The 22,076-nt window shown below is 40.4% G+C and overlaps 2 protein-coding genes across 3 annotated transcripts; both read left to right on the forward strand.

Moving 5' to 3' along the window:
- Positions 1 to 76: 76 nt before the first annotated feature.
- On the forward strand, positions 77 to 10,136 carry tdrd1 (tudor domain containing 1). Its single transcript, XM_068306171.1, has 24 exons — positions 77 to 215; positions 747 to 784; positions 877 to 928; positions 1,951 to 2,065; positions 2,225 to 2,291; positions 2,388 to 2,465; positions 2,546 to 2,725; positions 2,827 to 2,970; positions 3,625 to 3,790; positions 3,893 to 3,976; positions 4,252 to 4,428; positions 4,503 to 4,610; positions 4,961 to 5,131; positions 5,423 to 5,659; positions 5,890 to 6,021; positions 6,208 to 6,315; positions 6,423 to 6,590; positions 6,722 to 7,069; positions 7,163 to 7,279; positions 7,367 to 7,489; positions 8,320 to 8,487; positions 8,798 to 9,229; positions 9,668 to 9,711; positions 9,838 to 10,136. The coding sequence occupies exons 1-24, from the start codon at positions 77 to 79 to the stop codon at positions 9,904 to 9,906; spliced, it is 3,465 nt and encodes a 1,154-aa protein (XP_068162272.1). The 3' UTR covers positions 9,907 to 10,136.
- An 829-nt stretch (positions 10,137 to 10,965) lies between these two features.
- vwa2 (von Willebrand factor A domain containing 2) lies at positions 10,966 to 22,016 on the forward strand. 2 transcript variants are annotated; one of them, XM_068305196.1, is made up of 14 exons: positions 10,966 to 11,095; positions 14,355 to 14,416; positions 16,639 to 16,713; positions 17,239 to 17,372; positions 17,455 to 17,564; positions 18,470 to 18,667; positions 18,746 to 18,879; positions 19,005 to 19,134; positions 19,357 to 19,412; positions 19,515 to 19,622; positions 19,706 to 20,284; positions 20,368 to 20,919; positions 21,009 to 21,131; positions 21,283 to 22,016. In XM_068305196.1, exons 2-14 carry the CDS (start codon positions 14,365 to 14,367, stop codon positions 21,411 to 21,413), a joined length of 2,382 nt encoding a protein of 793 aa, XP_068161297.1. In that variant the 5' UTR covers positions 10,966 to 11,095; positions 14,355 to 14,364; the 3' UTR covers positions 21,414 to 22,016. The 2 variants fall into 2 exon arrangements, with proteins under 2 accessions (XP_068161297.1, XP_068161298.1); XM_068305197.1 differs by having other exon boundaries at positions 11,035 to 11,095; positions 16,644 to 16,713.
- Positions 22,017 to 22,076: the final 60 nt, after the last annotated feature.

The following is a 22,076-nucleotide window of genomic DNA, read 5'->3' on the forward strand; positions in this document are numbered from 1 at the left end:
CATGACAGTCGCAGTCATGTTCGGTTCGTTTCATCCGAACTAAATATATTATTTTCTATGACGTAGAGTTGCCATCATGATCAGGTCATATTCTCCGAACGGACCTCGCTTGGCTCTAAGGAAACCATTAACAAGTCCTGCTGGATTCAGCGTGTCGACTCCTCCAGGACAAGTCTTCACGTCTAATGGTGCACCTGTGAGCCCCAATGGACTCGGTAAGTCAAGGCAATAATGATCAGACAATTAAGTCATTTAATTTTGTCAGTCTCGTTTAAAACACAATCGTACAGACAAATCAGACAAATCAAGAAGAATATCAAATTAAAATGTTACGAGGTATAAAGAGGGTTAGCTTAAAAACAAATGTCATTAAGAAGATTCCTGCTGGCTGTCTCATCTGTCATTGCAAGGTTATATATGAATATGATGATGAAAACAGAAATGTCTGAAATTTTACAATAAACATAAATTTATCATGGCAATCTGGGAAATTCAAACCACACTGAAATTTCTCCAAGTGGATGGTTTTTTCACTGAATGTGATCCTTACCACGTGGACTATGAGATCCAGAGGAAGGACAGTTTAACTATCACATTGTTATTACTGACAGTGAATGCTTAAAATGCACTAGTAAAATTCCCTTCTTACTCACCCTCTGGTGGGGCATTATCAAATCACCCAAAGATGGAAACAACACTTCCAACCTCAGAATTTGTGTGTTCACACAAGTTGTTTTTATTCTCAGGTCCTGTAAACTCGCCAGTCATCAGGGATACATCTGTGGTACGTAAAGAAAACTTACAGTTCATCTGAGATTGATCAGTGTTTTCTGTTCAAATCTTTTATCAGCAGCAATATCTCTTTTGTATTCACAGGAGTCAGGATCCATGTCACAAGTAAAGCTTTGCAGCTATTGTGGTCAGCAAGGTAATACCAAAAGGGATTATGATTACTGACCAGGTCAGTCATTGAGGCTGATGTGGTTATGATTATGGCTGCATCTTGTTGTGTTCCATTTCAGATCAAATGAATGTTAAAAAAAACCGGTCCTCTTATGAAACTGAATATTAACCTGTCAGAAACATGTATTAGAGTACAAAGTACAATGCTGGATTGTAAACGTAGCATTTTTTCTCTGAAAGTTTTGATGAAGATTTTAACATCTTTTTACCTAATGGTTATTACTTTCAGATATTTACAATCGATTGCCTTGCTTACTTGTAATTGATATTGTGCATGAAAAATACATATTGATAACAGGGGAAGTGATATAAAGGGTGTTCCAAAATATGCATACACACTTTAAATAATTATAAACTAGGTGCCTATCATAATTGTATAATTTTCCAAATGTAAAAGCATTTACAAACATTTAACAGTTTTTTCACCATCTGCTTTCAAACTGATATCCATTCTGGTTCAGACACTGTTGACAACAGACGTTGTTGGATTTCGTTGAATGGTTTCCAGTACTCTTTCTTCTTTGTGGGGCTTCTCACTGTCCATGGTCTTCCGGAAACTTCTTGTGGATCATTAACTTCAATGCATTTAATCTGCAAAAAACCTACAATTTAGTTACAGCTGCTTAAGGGTGTATACATTTTTTGGGGACACCCTGTATATAGTAGTTAGTCAATGAGGAAAGTCAATGGATGAAATGAAAGAAAATCATTATATCTGTACAATAGAAAATGGTTCAAAATGAGCCCCACCTCAAATCCACGATCAATACCTGTTGGTTTTCAATTCATGGCAAAATTTGTAGACATTCATATCTGGTTTTTTAAGTATTTTTCAAAAAGTGACCATATGAAAATAAGTGGATGTCATTTTGAGGCATGGTGTCATGATTTTAGACACTTTTGCAAAGTGCCTCTTGTTAACTTTTCTAATTTTCTTTGAATTTGGTGCAACTAGCACTTTCTAATTAGAATCTGATAACATTATAGGTAATTTTCGGTGCAAACGCTGCAAGATAACAACATACTGCTCTGCAGTATGCCAAACAGAGGACTGGAAGACACACAGACACATTTGCAAGCCTGTTGACCCACATCCTGCAAAGTAAGCTTATTGATACCGGAGTCCCATTACTGACAGCTGATGAGTTACTAATGCCAATGAAAACCAGTCCTTCATGTGTGTTTGTTAGCCAGCAGCAATAAGTTGAATTGTTAATGACTAATGGATGATGTGATCTCAATCGCTTCTCTTTATTTGAAGAGACACGCAAAAAGAGGGCAAAACTATGTCATTATTAGGAGAGAGTGCAGGCCCACTTGTGTCTAAGGTATTTTTTACTTTATCTAATACAAGAACTAAATTCTGAAATTGAAAGTATATTATTTTTAGACATTTGTCATCAGTGTTTTTATTTTTTAATTAGTGTGATGCTTCCAACCCTCAGAAGAGCTTTTTGAAGAACTTGTGCATGCCTGAAGTCATGAAGGGAACAGAACTGCAGGTATGCGACAGTTTTCTTGGAAAGCAAACACTGACATAACAAGAATACTAAAAGCCATTGTCTTATGTGTGTGGTTTTAGGCATCTGTTGTAGAGTTTTACAGCCCTAGCAGGTTTTTCCTTCTTCCCTTTATCCCGGAACTGCTGACAAATCTGCAAACCGTGAGCACAGAGCTTGAGAAAATGTACAGGTCCCCTTCAACGACAACATATATACCATATGTGGGAGAGGTGTGCGCAGTTCAGTTCTCCTGTGACCTGGTGAGGCCTTGTCGGTCTGTATGACAAAAGACACAATTGTGTGTGTGTGTTTAGACATTGGTTTGGATTTTGTCTTTTGCCATCATGGCGTTTGTACATAGAACTGGTACCGAGGCCTGACACAGAATGTGTCTACTGACCGGACAACGGCTAGTATCCTTTACATCGACTTTGGCAATGAAGAGGACGTCCCTGTGGACAGGATCAAGCCACTGGCAGCTAATATCCAGCCTTTCTGTCCATGTGTAAGAGGACATTTACACAACTACTGTATTGGCTTGAATATAAGACGACCCTGATTATAAGACGACCCCCTTTTTCAAGACTCAAGTTTGAAAAATACTTTTTGAATACCAAATTTAATTTTTACACAGAAAATAATTACATCTCCGTACATTACACTCTGAGACAACATATTTCACAGCCACTTTTCAATTGTTGGAAGACTCTGCCTCATTTATCACCATCATCCTGAAGTTTGCATCATAACTTCTCAGCTGCCGGTTAACCTGGTCGGTCTTCGACCCACTTTTCTCCAGATTATCGCTACGTTTCTCCATTTTCTGTTATCTCTTCTCTTATTTTCTTATCTTTTCTTTTTTACCGCTATTTTTATTTTTCTTCTTCGTGACAGGGGTTCACTTTGGCCTGGGGAGTAAAGTTCAGCATTCGCTTTAAAGATATCTGGCGCCATCTAGCGTTGTGAATGGGTACAATGTCTAGACCCCGAATGTAAGACGACCCCCACTTTTTCAGTCTTATTTCATTGCAAAAACACTGTCTTATATTCGGGCCAATACGGTAAGTGCAGTTTAAAAATACATAAGGTTCATCATGACAATTTGTAATGTCTTACAGCTACCGACAATGACACTAACATTTACAACTATTACTTCCAGGCAATGGAGTGCCGTATAGCTGGAGTGGTACCTGTGGGTGGAAAATGGTCAGAAAAATGCTGCATTGCTGTGAGACAGCTTCTGGTCAATAAGACTGTGACCGTTAAAATCATGACAACAGTTGAGAAAAGTCAAATCCGTGTCGTGGATATCATGCTTTCTGTAGGTAGGTTGGGAAGGCTCAAAAACAAGGATCTATTTGTGGTGGATGAAGTGTGAATTATTCGGAGGATTTTGAACACAATTAATACAAAACTCTGTTTTTTAGGAAAGCTGTTGAGTATGTTCCTCATTGAACAAGGATATGCTGCAGAGGAAACAATTGACATAACACCAACACCGCAAGAAATTCGTAAGCTTCTTTCTCCCATCTCAAATCAGTCTGCAATCCAGGGTTGCAGTCTTTTGTGTCAGACTGCACAGTTCACTGAAATATGCAATGTAGATATTTGTTTAAAATATATATAAAGCATCCTACTGGTCATGAAATTCCTATCCAAAAATATTACAGGCACTCGTGTCACAATAAGACAGCAAATTGAGTTCTTTGCAGCAATTCATAGTCGTAGGTTTTGTTTTGTTTTGATACCAGCTTAAAAGAAGCAATGACATTTTGAATTTCCTCAGAAGCTATGGAGAATGCATCTTTGGAAACCTTTAGGCGTCTCTGTGATGGAATGGATGACAACAAGTGGGCTGAGCCACCTAAGCCCCTGACTCAGGCAGTGGGCGACTCTTTTGCTGTTGTGGTGACCCACCTGCAGTCGCCCAGTGAAATAATCGTGCAGAAGGTGGAAAACGCTGGTAAGAAGCATCAGCGTACTTTCACAACTTGAGGACATACTGTATCTTAAACCTGAGAGCTTTTTGTTTTGCAGGAGTTATTCAGGAGTTGCAGCTGAAGCTGAGGGAACACTGCTGTCAGGCCAACCCCCCCCAGAACTTTAGACCAGCCCCTGGCACTGTTTGTTGTGCTCAGTTCTCAGGTACAACACAATGCACGTTTTGAGAATACATCATCCTTCAGCAGTTTGGAGCACAAGCAGATTAGTTATTGATGCCTAATGGGCTATCCATCCAATAAAGGAAACAATCTAATAATAATGCACAACATTTTATATTGTCAGTTAAGCCAAATGTCAGTTAAAGCAGGATTAATATCTTGGATATTTGTACTAAAGATTTGAAATGGACCCACATGTGAAAGGAACTAAATTGGAAAGCGTTTACAGGCTCAAAATGAGCATATTGTCTCTAATTTTAAGACTCTTACACATCCAGTTATCAAATGCAATATCTCTGATGTCCCGCTCAGAGGTCAGTGTGTTTCTTCCAGAGGACAAGCAGTGGTACAGGGCAAAGATTCTGGCTTATTCATCTGAGGAACATGTCTGTATTGGCTACCTTGACTTTGGTAACTCTGAAGAGGTGGATTTAAGCCACTTACAACCCATCAGTCCTTCACTGCTGTCGCTGCCCATGCAGGCTATGCCTTGTTCTCTAGCAGGTAATAGTTTTGTTGTGAAGCTTATTTTATATGGCTAGAACTTCTAGTGTGTTTGATAGCTGCTTACACAGTCACGATCACACAGTTGTTTTCAATGAATTTTGCAGTAAAGCAACTTTTTAAAATGAAAACAACCCAAATTAACTTGTTTACAGTATTATATTAGTGTAATGTCAGCCGAATAAAAACATTTTTGCCTGTACTCTTTCCTTTTATTGGAATGATAGTAGTGCCAGTGCCCTTGAACGAAGGTTTCTTTTCTCAAAACCTGACATCCATCTTTCTTTTTAGGCGTGCAACCTGCTGGGGAGAGCTGGTCAGAGGAGTGTGTGATTGCCCTGCAGAGAAGGGTGTCCAACAGAATACTGTGGGTTGAGATCCAGGGAGAGCTGGAGGGCAGGGCTTTGGTGGCCATGATTGACAAGGGCAGTGATCCTCAGGCCGACATAGCCGAGCTGCTGAGCTCGGCTGGTTTTTCTGCTCCTATCATCCGAAGTAGTAACCAGCAGGCTGACCACACCAATTTCAGTTGGTTGACATTAAAATTCTCTAAAATTTTTTTTAAACACAAGAAATAATTATCAAAATCAAGCAGTGATTGTTCCCCTTTTAAGAATTTGTTTCAAATGATTATAACTGTTTTAACATTTTTCAGTAGTGAATTTTGAATATTTACTTAATGTTAGATCAACTGCATAATTAATAAATTTAATGTTTTGCGTGCGTTCTTGCGTGTGTGTGTGTTTGAATGTTCTCAGTGTCTACTCCAGCCTGTGAGCATCTGGTATGGTCATATGCGAGCATTCCTTCTGATGGCCAGACAGTATCCCTACACATCAGCGACGTGAAGAACCCTCATGAGTTTCACTGCTACATCGATAACCCTACAGGTATTGTTGAATGATATCGATAATAAGGGGTATTTGTTCTAATGGGATTGCTGTCAGTGGCAGATGACAAGCTTAACATTGTTATCCTCTTCAGGGGATGTTAGTCACTCTAATCATACCAGAGTACCAGCACATCCTTGAAAAAATAAAGTTTCTTCACTAAAAATAATTCATGTTTTTTTGCAGACCATCAGCGGCTGATGGAGCTGGAGGCTGCATTGAACGAGCACTGTAAGGTGGATTCCTCAGCTTTTGAGCCCAAAGTGGGAGAGCCCTGCTGTGTCATGTTTCCTGGTGAGATTACTTCATGTATCTCCAGCTGGGATACACGCTGACACCAGCAACCACAGTTTGGTTGTTTTCTGGGTTTCAGTTGTGCGTAACATTGGTTTCCTCCTTAGCTGATGGACCATTGCATCGTGTTATGGTGAAAGAGCTCTCTGAAGACAAGGCGGTTGTGAAATTCCTTGATGTTGGTCACTCCATGCAATTGGAAAAGAAGTTACTTCGATCCATAACACCTGGACTCCTCACTCTACCCTTTCAGGCTATTAGCTGCAGCCTTGCAGGTATCGTGCGCATGCAAGACAGAGGGAAGATGAAAAACTCTAGTGTTATACCTTTAAGTATTTTTTGGATAAATTCAAAAAAGTTATTATTTCACCTCATACAAGGTTTGTACATTTGTGCCTGGATCTAGGTGCTGAGCCCCTGGGATCTGAGTGGAGCAGTGAAGCTGTGCTGGGGTTCCAGACTCTGGTTGTGGGTCAGCAGCTCTCTGCTAGTGTCCTTTCTGTCTCTGAACAAGGGTACTGTGTAAAGCTGAAGAGCAGAGGGCAGGATGTGGCAGCTGCCCTTATCTCGAAGCAACTTGCCAAAGCTCCTGGAGGAATTTCCAAAGAGACAAATATAACCACAGGTTCTGAAGACAGACACCGAAAAAAAGTCAAAGGAGACAATTTCAGCCAAATAAATACGCCAATGTCCAATTACACCGGAGCCAGTTCTAAAGAAACAGTTACTGCAACGGCTGCAACACTATCAGAAGGTCAGCTGCATAGTCGGTGTGCTAAAGACGAAATTCATTGATTTAATGGTTTGAGGGATGTGATTAAAATAGTTTGCTGTTATCTTGTTTTAGCCCCATCTTTCCCAGTAGACTGGGACACAGTGAAGCTGCCTCTCAACGAAACCTTTCAACCCTACATTGCAGCTGGCATCAGTCCCTCTCTGTTCTACCTGCTCTTTCCCAAACAGGGTAAGGACTGTCACTCATGCCCACATCTAAGAAGAAGCCAAAAAAAAAAGAAGGATTAAACTCTTCTAATTGTTTTTTGTTTCACAGTGAGCCAGGAGGAACTTCAGGGTTTGATGACAGATCTTACCACCTACTGCAACAAGGTCTCTTTATCCTCTGCTGTCAGCAGCAGACCAGCTCCTGGGGCTGCCTGCTGTGCCCAGTTCTCTGGTGAGGAGCATCCTCATGATTTCACAAATTGTATTTCGTACAAGAGTAAGTTCAGACTTACACTCTTATTGCTGGTCTTTTTTGCCAGGTAGTTGTATAGACATTTGGATATGCATGGAGCTCCTGAGGCTAATTTAACCTTGTGGTGTGATAGTCTTGTTGGAATATAACAAAGGGGGATTTCTTGTAACAGAACTACATATTTTATAAGAAAATTAGATACTGGCAGCAATGGAAAACCCCATCAGACAAACAGCATCATTCACGCTCATCCTAAAGACAGATAAGCTAATCTGTTACTTAGCTTTTCACCCAACGGGAGACACGTGCAATCTGCTATTATATATGCTTTCTGTCGTTCCTCCATCCAGTTTTATGCCTGTTTGCTGGCTTCGGTTGAGACCCCACCTGCAGTTGTTGTTCAAGCAAACCTAAGCTGGTAATTTTGTGTCTGCTGGTAGATGTAATTACACAGCACGTGTAGAAGCGGGCACAGGACTGGCTCTTCTTTAAACACAGCATGCAAGTAGGAGACTATAGCTTGGTGAACATTCCACAGTTAACAACAGGGTCCGTTTTAATGGAGTTTTCAGCCTTCAGGGTCTTGGCTACTGGTGGCTCACTTTTAAAGGACAGCTGTCAAGGGCATCCTCCTCAGGACATAAAGGCTGGATTCAAGGGTTTTGTGGAAGCATTACATAATAACAGCCACATACAAAGTGTTAACAATTTGTATATATTACAGCATTTAATGTCTTTTCATTTACTATCCAAACCTAGTAAATCCATTAATGCACTGACAATTTTCATTCTCTTTTTTTCTTTTTTAGCTGATAATAATTGGTATCGTGCAGTTGTCCTGGAGGTGGGTGAGACTGAGGTGAGCGTCATCTATGCTGATTATGGAAACACAGAGAAAGTGCCTATTTCCCGTATCTTGCCCATTCCCATGCATCTGCTGCAGCTGCCCTTTCAGATCACTCGCTGCAGTCTCACCGGTAAGTCGAAAGAGCCGCCAATTGTGTCCTCTAATGTTATTTCATGGGCAACTGCAAGATTTCTTTGTAATTATTTTATAACAGTACATAGGATGCATATAAAAATGCACACATGCACAGAAAACTAAAATTACATTCTATAAATTATTTATAGATTTAGAAAAAAGTTGTGCACACCAAACTTCAGGAAATGTTCCACTTACAAGCCACAGTATACCTGTGAAACAAGTGAACAAATTGGTGGTGGTTAATGAATTTATGATCATTTGGATCTTCATAACTGTTATTGAGTTCATTCATCTGTTTTCAGGTAAAGAACGCTTTCCTGCCAAGAGACCAGAGGAAATTAATCAGATTTTTCAAAGCCTGCTGTCAAAAGGTGTCTTTGCTACCACCGAGTCATTTGATGGCTCTGCTAATGTGATCTCACTCGCTCTGCAGCCTGAGAAAGGAGGCAAGCAACTCACCGCTCTGATCCTGGATGCACTACAGTCCCAGGCCAAAAGTAACCCTAACCCATCCACCACCCAGAAGGAGCCACAGATTGACAGGGTGAGACTGTCGATCGGGTTGAACTCAAGCGCTGGCACCTGTTGTGCCAGCGTTGAAGTTCAACCCGAGTGTCTACAAGCACCCAAAACCCAGAAAGAGCCAGACAATAAAACCACCCCAGCCGAGACCCCAGAGCAAGCTCACTGGACTCCCAAGCAGAACAACGGAACTAACGCAGCATCATGCAACGGTTGGTTTGGTGACTGTTTGGCATTATAAAGTCAGCTGCTAGTTTGAATTGTTAACGTTCAACAAATTATTCTAACATTTTCTCATATTTTTAAATTCTGGTATTTCGTATTAAGTGTCTGATTAGGTTTAACTTCTGGGAAAAACAGGTTAATAATGATTGGCTCAGTTGTAGATGAATCTCTTCATTTTCCTAACTGATTAATCAATAAATAAAAAAAGACCTTGGATAAAGTGCTACAGAAGAGGAAAAGATGTCAAGATATTTTGTTTCACAGAAGGTCACGTTCAGAAAATTGCTGTGCAAATAGAGCCTCCATGTACCAGTCCTATTCATACTGCTGGTATGTATGCGTTATAGCAAGGACATGATCTGCGACTGCCTAACTGGTTCTGTAATTAGTGATTGTAGAATATTGACTTTATATTTGAATTCTAGAACCTCCAACCACTGGCTGCTGCTGTCTGAGCCTGAAGACTAAGGTCAGAGCTGGTTTGACTTGTAGTTTTAAAAATCCATGTTTGTTTTAGTTGGGTTAGTCAGGTCAGGTTGTTACCATTAATTAAGTTTTTAAAAAACTTAAACTTTCTTAACTTCTTTCTTGACAGATTGATGTCCTGGAACAGCTGGCGCGGATGCAGCTTTCCCTCATTGAGCAGTTAGTTGGACAAAAATAAGATTTAACAAATGCTTCTAGACATTACAGCTTTGTTCCCGATCTAGTTAAATCAAGGACTTTTTTTTCTCTTTATAACATGAAAACTGTCAATGTGGCCTTCAGAGAAAGTGACACAGCTTTCAGTAATAACTTGTGTTCCTCATTGTTTCATCTCCAACTGTTAACTTGAGTTTGTCTTATTTTTTTGTCGTTTCACTGTTTGGCCGCTCTGTTCACAGGCATTATTTGGTAAGTGACTCCTGTCACTTTTTCATTTGTTGTTCCTGTTCACCTGTTCTGGTCGGATCTCCGGTCTGATTGACTTTTGTTTTACATAAAGGTTCTGTGATAATTGGATTGAGTACTGTGGTTCTTTTTTATACCTCTTCTGATGGCAGTCATGGCTGGAGGGATGTTTTAAGGTTCAAGATTTGTACCTTTTTATCCATTCTTGCAAGGATGATTTATGCACAAAGGGAATTTCTTCCACTTGGACTCAAAAAAGAACAGATGAAATCCCATATCCCATTTTGATAAATTTAAGTATTTCAAGATTACGTTGAGTACATTTCATTACATCTGACACTAATCTTCAAAAACACTTGTTTAACACCATGCCTCGGGAACACCAGGTGAGATTGTGACCATATTTGGTCAGATGCTAAATTGACATTAATCTCAGATAGCTGTATAAATCTCAACTGGAGGGTTTGAGGGTGTGTGTGTGTGTGTGTGAAGCATCTACATTTTAGATGTTTAGATTGGAGTTCCCTTCTTTCCAACAACATCAATATTTGACACATTTTCTAGCATACCTTCAAGTATGTCTGTTTTTAATGGCCAAGATTGTGAAACTTTCGTGGAAATTAACTCATCCTCAGCTAATTGATGTCAGTCCAAACCACAAGCTCATTGTTTTTGAAGTAACTCATAATCGTGTGATCTTAAAATTTGCAGTAATAGTGTCTAGACGGAACGAAATGTAACGTGGGCAGTCCACAGAGTTCAGGTATCCACACTCGCCCCACGCGTCCTGTGTGGATCAGTTCGGGGCGCAGGTACATCAGAGGTGGGCATGTCGAGGAGGTGGAGCCGGTGCGCTGCTGTCCGGAGCGCAACGCACCAGCAGATGAATCCCACCGCGGGAGACGACGATCTGTGTGGAGGAGCGCCTCTAAACGGATAGATTCACGGTTGAACAGCGAATGGTAAGAAATAATTTAGTCTTTTTCGAAGGATTTTTGTGTTCCAGAGCCGAATCAGGGAGCAGTCAGGGATGCTCTTCACTTTTAACTTCTGCTCGGATCGTCTGCTGATCATTTCCTCTTGATCTGTGCCTGCTGTGAAAATTGCATTGCAATGTAAAATATAGTATTTTTATCGTTTAAGAAGTAGTATAAAATACGAATACTGCAAGTAAGTACTTTTGACTAATAGCAGCTGATATGAAAGATCAACACTTCCTTAAGTAGTACTTAGGCGGGTTGACGTAAATCAATGTGCTTTTCTTCTTGAGTAAATTTTGTCTACTGTTGCATGTTAGGGTCATGACTTCTGACCCCGACTCAATGCAATCTTGAACTTTAACATCTTTAAGAGTTTCCAGATGTTGGAAGGTAAAAGATTTGTACTTGAGATGTAAGGAAAACAAGCATGCTTCAGTGAGGATAAATTAGAATACATTTTTCATACTGGATGTTAGAATTTCCATAGCAAACAGAACTGCATACAGATTAACTATGGATGGCTTAGATTTTATTTTTAGTCCACCTTTTTTGTTTTATAGTGGGGGGAAAAAAAAGGAAAAAATAAATTTCCCGCTGGAGGTTGGTGCTTCACTCCTTTGTGTGTTGCAGCTTGTATGCTCATGCAACACATCCTCACACTTACAGTAAATGCACACCAAAGTGTTGGCAGTTAGGTGTTGCTTTTAATCAGACATTGGTCGCACAGTGGGGAAAAAAGTTTCCATGTTCAAAAGTGGCTGTTTCAGGTGAGTCAACCTAAAGTAATTTAAACTGTTTTGCGTGTTTTCCAAAGGGGCCACACCTCCAAGCACAGGTTAAGGGATCTTAGGATTTTGTATGAAGTTGTTCCAAAAAGGAGCACTCCTTTATAATTATAGACGTCAAGAGTAGAGACACTTTCTGTCTGCCAACCTCTTTAAAACAGATGGCATATCTATGGTTCAGACTTCTATCTTACCTTGCATTAAATATCTTCCTTGTAGTGCAGATGTAGTTACAATAAGCATAACATCCCTCTATAGAAAGAGCGGCAAGTTTATTCCTTCAGGTCAGCAATCCCTGAAATGTTACATCACCAAATGGCTTTGCTTTGTGACCTACTTTGTGTCCTGAAAGTGTTTCATAGAAAAAAAAAAATCAAACTTAAAGCCAAACAGAACATCAGGATTTTGTCTGACAGGAAGAACGTGTGGAAAGCCAAATGATGAGGGATGGAAGGAGGAGGTGGGAGAATGCCTGTGAAGAGGCAGTTTTCAGACAGGTGTGTGGATTCCATGTGTGTGTAGTGTACTGTATGTTTTTTCTTTCATCGTAGGCATGCATGAGTGCTTCATAGTGCCCCCATTACCCCACCAGTAATAAAAGGTCACAATACCTCTGGTGATACCTATCTGCAGACGCTCTGCAGATTTGCATCAGAGACACACAGACTCCACTGAACCAGACTCTCCATCCTGCACACAATTCTATCTCTGTCTCAGGAATATGGAGCTTTATACCTGTGAGGAGGCTGACTCTTGCATGTCGGTCCCCTTTGACCCACCCCTTAAACCACACAAGGGATATTATTGCCAAGCTTGTCTGCAGACAGAGTTAATCAAAGCTTATCTGCAGGCCCTCAGTCTAGATGAACAGAGTAAAGCAGGAGGGATTCTTAATTTAAAATGTTCAGGAATGCTGACATCGATAATTTGATGTCAGATATTTTTATTTTAATTGTATTAAAACGGGAAACCTGCTTTTTTTTCTTGTCCCACAAGCTTTGCCAGAGGTGAAGTGCCTTGAGTGTTTTTATAACTGACCATGCATTAAAATAATTCACGTATTCTGTACAAGTCCTCGCAATGTCAATCTACGTCCCAGATGAACATGGATGACCATCATCCTGTACAAATGATCTGACACGTTCCTGTCCAAAACACGCTGTCCTAACAGACTTCCTGCCTACACAGGCATCTGACAGATGAAAGCATGATACTGCTTATCTCTGTGACTCAGACAAAATACAGGATGTTCCTTTCGCTAGTTTCAAGTCAGAGAAATGTGTGTCTGTGTCTGGACTCCTTTGTGTGGTGTAGTTAGTTTTGGTATACACCAGGGGGGTGAAGAGATTTTTTTATTAACCTGTGAGAGAACAATAGGCATAATAGCCACGTGCAACTTGTGTCAAAACAAAATGTACATATGGCAAAAGTTGCAGTTTTAGCATCATTCTGGTTGTCCCCCACAGGATCTGTCAGTCATTGGGCATTTTTCTCCTCGCCCACTTCGGTTTGTTTCTTGGTGCCTCCAGAAAACTTTTACATTGGTCTTGAACCATGATTGTACGTACAGCTCTGGACTCCTCTGCAGCTTGAGAAGGGAGTCTCAAACCATGGTGTATAGGAACAGGAAGTTTCATCATATAAGGCATGGGAGACAGAGCTTCACTTCCCGTAGAAGACATAAACATTGAGTTTCACTTGTCTCCTTTAGATTTACAGTCTCTGGTAAACTGATTTATATCAAAATCATACAATTCACAATATATTGCTTATACAGGTGTCCTAAGCATACTAACACGATTCAACAAAGAATACAAAATATTATACATTATGATTATTATGATTATTCTAACAGTATCCTCATTCCATTCTCTTAGATGTCTCATGACTCGACCTGTAGGTGGAAAAATTTGGCAACTTGTTGTTGGCTGGCGGTAGAGTCAACAATAGCCAAGACACGTTTTAAAGCAAAAGTTAAACAGAATGCTAATTTTTTTGTCATATAATCAAAAAAATTCCAAGGGCAACATATTCTACCTTTCTTTTTTAACCTATTATAGTTTTCTGTAAACATATGCTTAATCTGGATGTCATCACCTCATGTTGGAACACTGGCGACTAGACACTGATTAGGTGAAATACATTTAAGGATGGAATATTCCAGCTGGAGAGGTTAATCTGTGATAATATATCGACTGAGGGGTTAGTGGCATCTTTGAAAGGCTTAGCCCCTCACTACTTTGAACAATTATTATGAAAAGCATGTTACCACAATGATTTGGGAATACCTGTAGTTGCTAGGCTACTGGGTCAATCAAAGCGTCACTCATTGACTCCGGTGAGACTTTGTTTAAAACCCTTTTTTATCTCAATATCTCCTACATAATCTTTCCCTCCATTCTGCTGTATCTCACCACATTTTTGTGCTAAGTGTGAGCTCTTGGTTATCGTTCCAGGTGTCCCGACATGCACCTTCAGTTCCACCCCTCCCTCCTCCTAACGCTGCTGCTTCTCCAAGGTCAGTTGATTGATTTTCTTGTTTTAGTTCTGCATTTGATTTCAGTTGAGGGGGAGGGTGTCCGTGGTGTTCAGAGCCCTTTGATCAAGAACTGCTCTAATTAATTTTTAACAGACAATTTGCAGAGTGTTAAGTTTGCCCGATTTCAGTTTGTATTCAGTTACTTGAAAATATGTTGAAGTGAGCTTGTTTGTTATTTTCAGACGAGAGGATGCCACATTCACAGCTCTTCTTGTTAGCTTAGCATAAAGCGGGAAAGTACGTATAGAGAAATGGCTATCCTGGCTCAGTCTGAATGTCCAAAGGCACCGTGTTGGTGCTCCTAAGACTAAGATGCTTTTTGAGATATTTACTGCTCAAATCTGTCAAGGCCGTAATGAAGAAAAATTCCTATAATCTTCTCCTCAAAGTTATTTCCTACCCCTCAATCTTAAAATAATGCTTGTTTCCAGGCGAGTCAAATTTTAAATCACTTATGAAGCATATTCTCTGTGGTTCTGTCAGACCTGAGGCTGTTGGTATGTGCCTGAGGTGATAGGCCGGAGTTGTGAGGCAATATATTATCTGAGTTGTGTTCAGAAATGACAGCTTTAGCGCCATCCGAAGTATTTATTAGTGGCCATTTTAAGACTTTGAACTTGAGCCAACCAGACTCTTTCACCTTTTCAAGACGCCCCCATTTCGTCCTGTGCTGACAACACAAATAACACATTTTAGTGCTTCAGTTGTTTGTGCATTATGCATCTAATCCAGTTTGTCAAATTGCATTTCCCAGATGGAAAGAAGCTGCTTCTATTTTGAATCTCCAATTTCGAGGTGATTATATCTCAAAGACCGCAGATTAGTAAAACATGGAAAACATTTTAATTCAGAAACCGTAAAAGATGTGGAGTCGTTTTGCTTTGCTGAACTTCAGTCTGCCCTCAGGGTAAAACCTAAATTAGAATTAGGGGCATATGAAATGACCTTGAGTCTTTTGTCATTATTTATCTTAAGAGGATGTTGTCATTTAAGAAAGAACTTGTGTATAGATGCATACTTAATTCAGAATGGGCCTTTAGATTTGCTGGCAAACCTCATTGTTAAAGGAGTTTCTCTTTGTTATTTACTGATTCTCCTTTCTATTTGTCCATACCTTCTGAGGATCCCATATGGACATAAAAATACACATATTCAAGTCATCAGAGCCCTTTTGTCACTCTCATCAAATAGTTATGATGACAGTCACAGCAGTGGATGTAAGATGTATTGATCAGTCCATTAGTCAGTTAATACTCTGCTACTAACAAAATGTATTACAAAAACAGCACAACTCTACTGACAGACATTTGAGAAGACAAGGAGGAAAAAGTCGATGTTGGCACTAAATTATCTGCGACAGACATGTTCTTTTTTCTGTTGAACTTTCTGTACATTAAACATTTTTGTCCCTTTGTAGTTTTGCTTTTTTGTGACACTTGCAGAAGTCTCCACAAGACAGATCACCTGTTTTTGGTAAATTACCAGACACTTAATCATCCTAAGGTGGACAGCTTGAAGCATGGTGGTTAAAAAGATGGGAACAAACTGACAGTTTTCCTCTGTATTCTGAGGGTTGACGGGGGGCTTTGTTGTTTCACAAGGGGAATCTTTTTAGTGTGTTTAAAATAACTCAATAGCTCTGACATGTCAGAGTTACCAAGGACACTGATGCATGTCATGGGATTCTGAACAGGAAATCACATGACCTGTCACACCTCTCTGGGATATATGTGTGCCTGAATAGGGCCATGTCCTTTCAGTGAATAGAGGGAAACAATGGGCTTTTTCAGTTGTCCACTTATAAGATTTGATAACTAAATAATCTCTCAGTAAGGGTCAAGCAGGAGTCAATGAACTCCATTGGCTTTGAGAAGATAATCACATATATTTTTTCACTTAAATTTTCCAAAGATTTTCCATTTTCTTACAGTTAACATGGGGAATGTTACAGAATTACAGATTTTTTAAGAAGTATGTTTTTTTAGATTTTCACAATTGTAATTGATGAGATATGAAAAAATGTTGCATGAAGTGAACAATAATTTGTTTTATTTCAGGGTAAGGAGGGATCTAATGGGGAAAAACTTATAAACTTTTACAAAAAGTCTGAGCCAGGAACTATTTAGAAGCCAATTTTCAGTTTTTTTCCTGTGTATTGTACTGAGAGCACTTTTTTACTCCTGTGTTTTTGTTCCTCCTAGTCCAGCAGTGCAGCTCAGTGCAGGAGATCCAAACCAGTCATGAGAACATCGTAAAGATCAACTCAGCAGGAGAACGTGAGTTTACATCACCACACAGTGTGCAGCTAGTCACATCCAGGCTATATCAAAGCAGTAAAATTCAAAGAAGGGGGGGGGGGATGCTGGTGGGAAGAGCTGTGAAAAGCAATGCAGGAGCTGAAGATGTGGTTTTGGGAGAATCCTGTGAAGTAGATGGGTGGCCCTGTTCATGTCTTGTCTTTGTAACAGGAGTAAATGTTTGTAGATGACTTCTCCCATAGAATGAGTGACAGATAGTAAGACAGGGGCATGATACCCTTATCTCTAACGATCCTCTTCATAATCAGCCACACACTCTGACATGACAGCAGTACTCATTATTAGTTGTACCACCAACAAGTACAAGCATGTCTGAGAGAGCAAAAGTGTTTTCGCGTGATCCTTTTTTTTTTTTTTGCTTCTGAGAGACAGAAAGATGGGTTCTGGCATGCGTACCATGTTTTCCTCTCATTATGTTGAAGATGACAGGACATCATTTTGCTGATATCGCATGTTTATAACTGTGTTTCTTTCAATGGGAAGTGATGCAGTGCTCGGCAGCCATGGATATCCTCTTCCTATTGGATGGTTCTTACAGTGTAGGAAAGGGCAGCTTTGAAAGGTCCAAACACTATGCAATCAAACTCTGTCAAGCACTAGACATCAGACCAGAAAAGGTTTGATTTCTTTCCATTCCTTTCTGTCTCTTCTTCTTTGTGTCATGTCACTTGTTACTGATGTTTCTCTAACCTCTATCAGGTACGAGTAGGCTTGATCCAGTTTGGTTCCACTCCTCGGCTGGAGTTCGCCCTGGACTCTTACACAACAAAACAAGAGCTACAGAAGCATTTGAAGAAGGTTTCATACAGGTTTGTTTGTCTATGTCTCATCCTCAAACATATAATGTATGTGTATTATAATCTGATTTGGAGTCCCTGATTCATTCAGCACCTTGATGTGTTTCACCTGTCTGGTCAATGGATTATGCTCACTGACATCGCTGTGAATTTTTTACAGGGAATAAGTTGTGGGGAATAACATGCAAAGACAAACTCTGTGAACTTGTACTTCAACTCATGGAAACTGGAGGAAAAAAATGTTTTTTCTTCTGAAAAACAGCTGCAGAAACTCATAACTCATAAGATCATAATTACCCAAGTTTTTAACTCAAGTTTTTATCAATTGTTAAGGTCTGCCCGATGCACTAAAAACAAAAATGAGTCTCTTGAGGTCTGGCTTGTTCTCACAGTCTGTTTTACAAGCAGAATCGTAGAACATAAAACAGAAACGTCATTTGAAGGTGCCAATGCATTAAGTTGTTGAAATAAAGCTTCAAAATGTCAGATGTTAAAATAATCCCTGTTGTCGAATTTTTGCCATCCAAGCAAAGAGAGCATTGCTGTTATGACAGACAAAATTTGTAGTACACTCACACCTTTATGTTTTCACATAAGCACTCAATGCTCGATCTCTATGAACTATCAAGAATTCATTATTTCGTCGTGTACCTACTGATGAAAAGAGGGGTTCGAACAGATATAATTGTAATGCTTTTTCATTCTGAACCACTTGAGTGATGAAACTCAGCCAACATCTTCCAGTCCAAGAACTATAAGGAGAATCCCAATAAAAGTGATCTATGGTTTGTTTTGGATGTGATAGGCCATACTTCTCTGACTGTTCTCGCCTTCGCGGCAGAGTTCATGCTCTCTAATCGTTCCATCTCAATTTTTGTCTGAACAATAACATATGATATCAAACTCTGAACTCCCAGGGGAGGCAGCACCCAGACAGGCTTGGCTCTAAAGTTTGTGCTCAGGAAGGGTTTCCCAGGTGGCCACAACTCCTCCACTGTGACCCGGATCGCTATTGTCTTATCAGATGGGAGGTCTCAGGGTAACGTGGTGCAGGCAGCTGAACAACTAAAAGAAACAGGCGTGGTCTTGTTTGCCGTGGGGCTTCGCTACCCCAGGTATGGTGGTTTTTTCCAGCAATAAATCTTTATCTAGAGAAAAATACTTCTAAAAGTCTCTGATTTTTAATTTTCCAGATGGGAGGAGCTACATTCTTTGGCCAGTGAGCCTATGGAGAGCCACGTCTTCTTTGCAGAGCATTTCTACGATGCTGTTAATGGCTTGTACACTACACTGACCACTTTCTCTGTATGCAATGCCACGCCTCAAGGTGGGAGTTCTTGGCAAACTTTACTGGTTCAAGGCCATTATTACTTCTACACGTACTAATTATTTGCTTGTACTTCTACCCCCTCCTCTTATATCCCTGCTCAATTATTTTGTCCTGCTTCCTAGGCTGTCAGGTGGAGTCATTTCCCTGTGAGAGGAAGACACTGGAGACAGTGAAAGAACTGCAGGGGAATTTCATGTGCTGGAAAAGTGCCAGGGGGTATTCCCCATACACATCTCTCTGTCCACACTATAGGCAAGTGCACACAAATGCAAATGTTCTTTCTCACTTTGAACTCTATCCCAAAAACCAGTGATGGTAGGACAGTATTTTAGCACAACTTTACAATGTTAAACTTCTTGCAAATCAGGTAATCAGACATTTGGAAAATTATGGAAACATGACTAAAAAATTAAAATACAGTTAGCTTCATTTTTGGTTTGGATCTACTATTTATGTGAAGCATGTGTGTTGCAGGTACAGCAAGACATACAAGAGACTCCAGACAGTCTGCCATCGGACTATATGCGCAGGTAACAACTCTTTCTTTCTGTTAATGTACCTGTTCATATGCAGGAGACCTTTATATACATACTACCTCCCACCATTCTCTCTCTTGCACCCCTGTTCTATAGATCCCTGTGACTCTCAGCCCTGCCTGAATGGTGGAACATGTGTGTCAGACGGTCCAGATGGTTACCACTGCACATGTCCACCCGGCTACGGAGGAGACCCACATTGTGGTCTGTACACAGTCTTTATATTAGACATCAGTAGGCTTTGGTGCAGATGCTGAATAACTTGACATCATAATCCAACCCCCCAGCTCCTGCATTATCACTGGATTGCTCAGTGGACTTGTTGTTCCTGGTGGAAGGCTCTGCAACTCTCACCTTGGAGGGCTTCCTCCGCTTAAAGTCTTTTTTAAAGCGCTTCCTGCAGGCTGTGATTGGGTCTGATAGCCCCACCAAAGTTGGCCTGGCCGTATTTGGAGGGCAAACCAAAGTTGAAGTCCATGTAGGCAAGTTCAAAGGAGACACAAGGGGACTACTTAAAGCCGTGGAGGAACTTCAGCTGATCGGCGGCGAGACACGTACAGGCCAGGCACTTCGCTATGTCACACGTCATGGCTTTGTGAGCGCGCCGGTTTATGCGGACATCACTGATGATCTACCACGTGTGGTGGCGCTGATCACCGCCACTTCTGCGGTGGATGATGTTTTGGAGGCCTCTAAATATGCACGAGACAGAGAGATCTTCCTGATAGGGGTGGGTCCAGAATACTTAAAAGGACAACTGAATAATATCACAGGAAATCCCCAGAGAACTATTACTTACACATCACCTGAGTTCAGTGCCAAGATTCCTGAACTGAAGGCTAAGATTTGCAGCGTAGATACACAAGGTACTGTGTATGAGCGCTGCGGAGTTCACTTAAAAACATACAAAAAGAAACTGTACTTGCTTACTTTTTTATTTGTTTTTCAGGTTGTCTGGGTCAGGCAATCGACTTGGTGTTTGCCCTGGATGCTTCAAGTGGTGTCGGCCTTGATAACTTTTCCACCTTGCTCGACTTTGTGCGCAGCCTGACTGTCCTGTTTGACATAAATCGTGATGTGGCACAAGTTGCACTTGTGGTCTATGGTAGGAGGCCTACCACTGTCTTCAACCTGGACACTCATGATACTGGCTCTGCTGTTATGAAGGCTATAGATGATGCAAGCTATATAGGAGGAGCGACCTCAACAGGTGCAGCTTTACTCCACGTCCACTCCAGTATCCTGACAGTGGCAAAAGGGGCACGGCCAGGAGTAAACAAGGCTGTAGTGGTGTTGACAGATGGTTCAGGTGGTGATGATGCTATTGTTCCGGCTCAGAAAATAAGAGACAACGGAGTTTCACTTTTTGTGGTTGGTATCGGAGATGTGTTGAAAGAGAGCCTGCTGCAGATTGCTGGTTCAGGGGAATACATGATCTCAGTGCCATCTTACGAAGATCTCAAGTACTTTGAGGATGTGGTAGTACAGATGTTGTGCTCAGGTGAGAATATATTGACTTTTCAGCTTTGGAACACCTACAGTAATTTATTGACAGAATAACATGTTTCCTGTTCAATTTGTATCTATTAGAGGCTAAATTGCCGGTTGACCTGTGCAAGCCCAACCCATGTATGAATGACGGGGTCTGCATCCTGTTTGGTCAGAGTTTCCGTTGTCAGTGCAAAGGCTATGAAGGACCACACTGTGAAACACGTCAGTGACATAAAAAATTCTTCCCTCAGTATTTATTTACCAAATTCCTTTGCTTCTACATTGTCCATTACAGTTACAAATGAATAATTGTTGCAATGACTGCAATATTTGTCTGTGTTCAAGTTATGACTTTTCTGTGATTCTTCCTAAGGAAGCCGAAGGGCTTCATCTCGAGGAGACGTTCCGAGGCCAGCTGGTCTCAGGACGAAGAACAGGCAGAAGAAGAGCCACCAGGAACTCCTGCATCACTACAAACTGCAACGTAGAAGATATGCTACCTGATAACACCAGACATAAATAAAATCATATGATATACCTATTGGAAAAAATCACTTAAGATACCAGAAATTGGGTAAAATAGAGTAACAGGAAAAGTGATGTTATTATTTCTGTATCTGATTTTGCACTGAACTTCAAAAGTGCCTTCAAAGTGTAATTCAATTCATTTTTGTTGAATTTGTCAGATATCCTTTGTTCCCAGTTGTGCAATTACCTCAATTTGATTAAATTCTATTCAAACATGTAAACTTTATATAAAATATTGTATTAATGTATATTGTGTTGTACTGTATATTGTATGTTTTTTATTTTTAATATATTTTTAAAGCCTTATCAACACATATTACAATATATTTTGACACTTTTATAAAATTTTATTGAAACTAAATTCCCGCTGTGTACTGGCGTCGTGCCTGGAGTGTCCCCCGCCTCACGCTCTATGCCAGCTGGGATAGACTCCAGCTCCTCCAGCTCCAGCTCATTCTATGAATGCTTTATTACTTCATGAGTGAGACATGACTGAAGTGACTCTAATGACACTCTAATGACCATGTCAATGTCTGATGCTATTAAGATTTCAAAATCCTATGCATTCTTACCTTAAACCATGAATTATTATCATTTTATTATCAATAGACCATCTAGGCTGACAGATGTAATCTTAAG

The sequence above is a fragment of the Antennarius striatus genome, chromosome 21, assembly GCF_040054535.1.
Source record: "Antennarius striatus isolate MH-2024 chromosome 21, ASM4005453v1, whole genome shotgun sequence".
NCBI classification, from domain to species: domain Eukaryota; kingdom Metazoa; phylum Chordata; class Actinopteri; order Lophiiformes; family Antennariidae; genus Antennarius; species Antennarius striatus.

What these genes read in the sequence shown, in the direction of transcription:
- tdrd1 (XM_068306171.1), top strand. Translation starts at nt 77, where the DNA reads ATGATCAGGTCATATTCTCCGAACGGACCTCGCTTGGCTCTAAGGAAA. An exon ending in TTCAGTTCTCCTGTGACCTG is followed by an intron (nt 2,726 to 2,826) that starts GTGAGGCCTTGT and finishes GTTTGTACATAG; the next exon opens with AACTGGTACCGAGGCCTGAC. An exon ending in ACCAACACCGCAAGAAATTC is followed by an intron (nt 3,977 to 4,251) that starts GTAAGCTTCTTT and finishes GAATTTCCTCAG; the next exon opens with AAGCTATGGAGAATGCATCT.
- vwa2 (XM_068305196.1), top strand. Translation starts at nt 14,365, where the DNA reads ATGCACCTTCAGTTCCACCCCTCCCTCCTCCTAACGCTGCTGCTTCTC. An exon ending in GATCAACTCAGCAGGAGAAC is followed by an intron (nt 16,714 to 17,238) that starts GTGAGTTTACAT and finishes TTCAATGGGAAG; the next exon opens with TGATGCAGTGCTCGGCAGCC. An exon ending in AGTACAGATGTTGTGCTCAG is followed by an intron (nt 20,920 to 21,008) that starts GTGAGAATATAT and finishes TGTATCTATTAG; the next exon opens with AGGCTAAATTGCCGGTTGAC.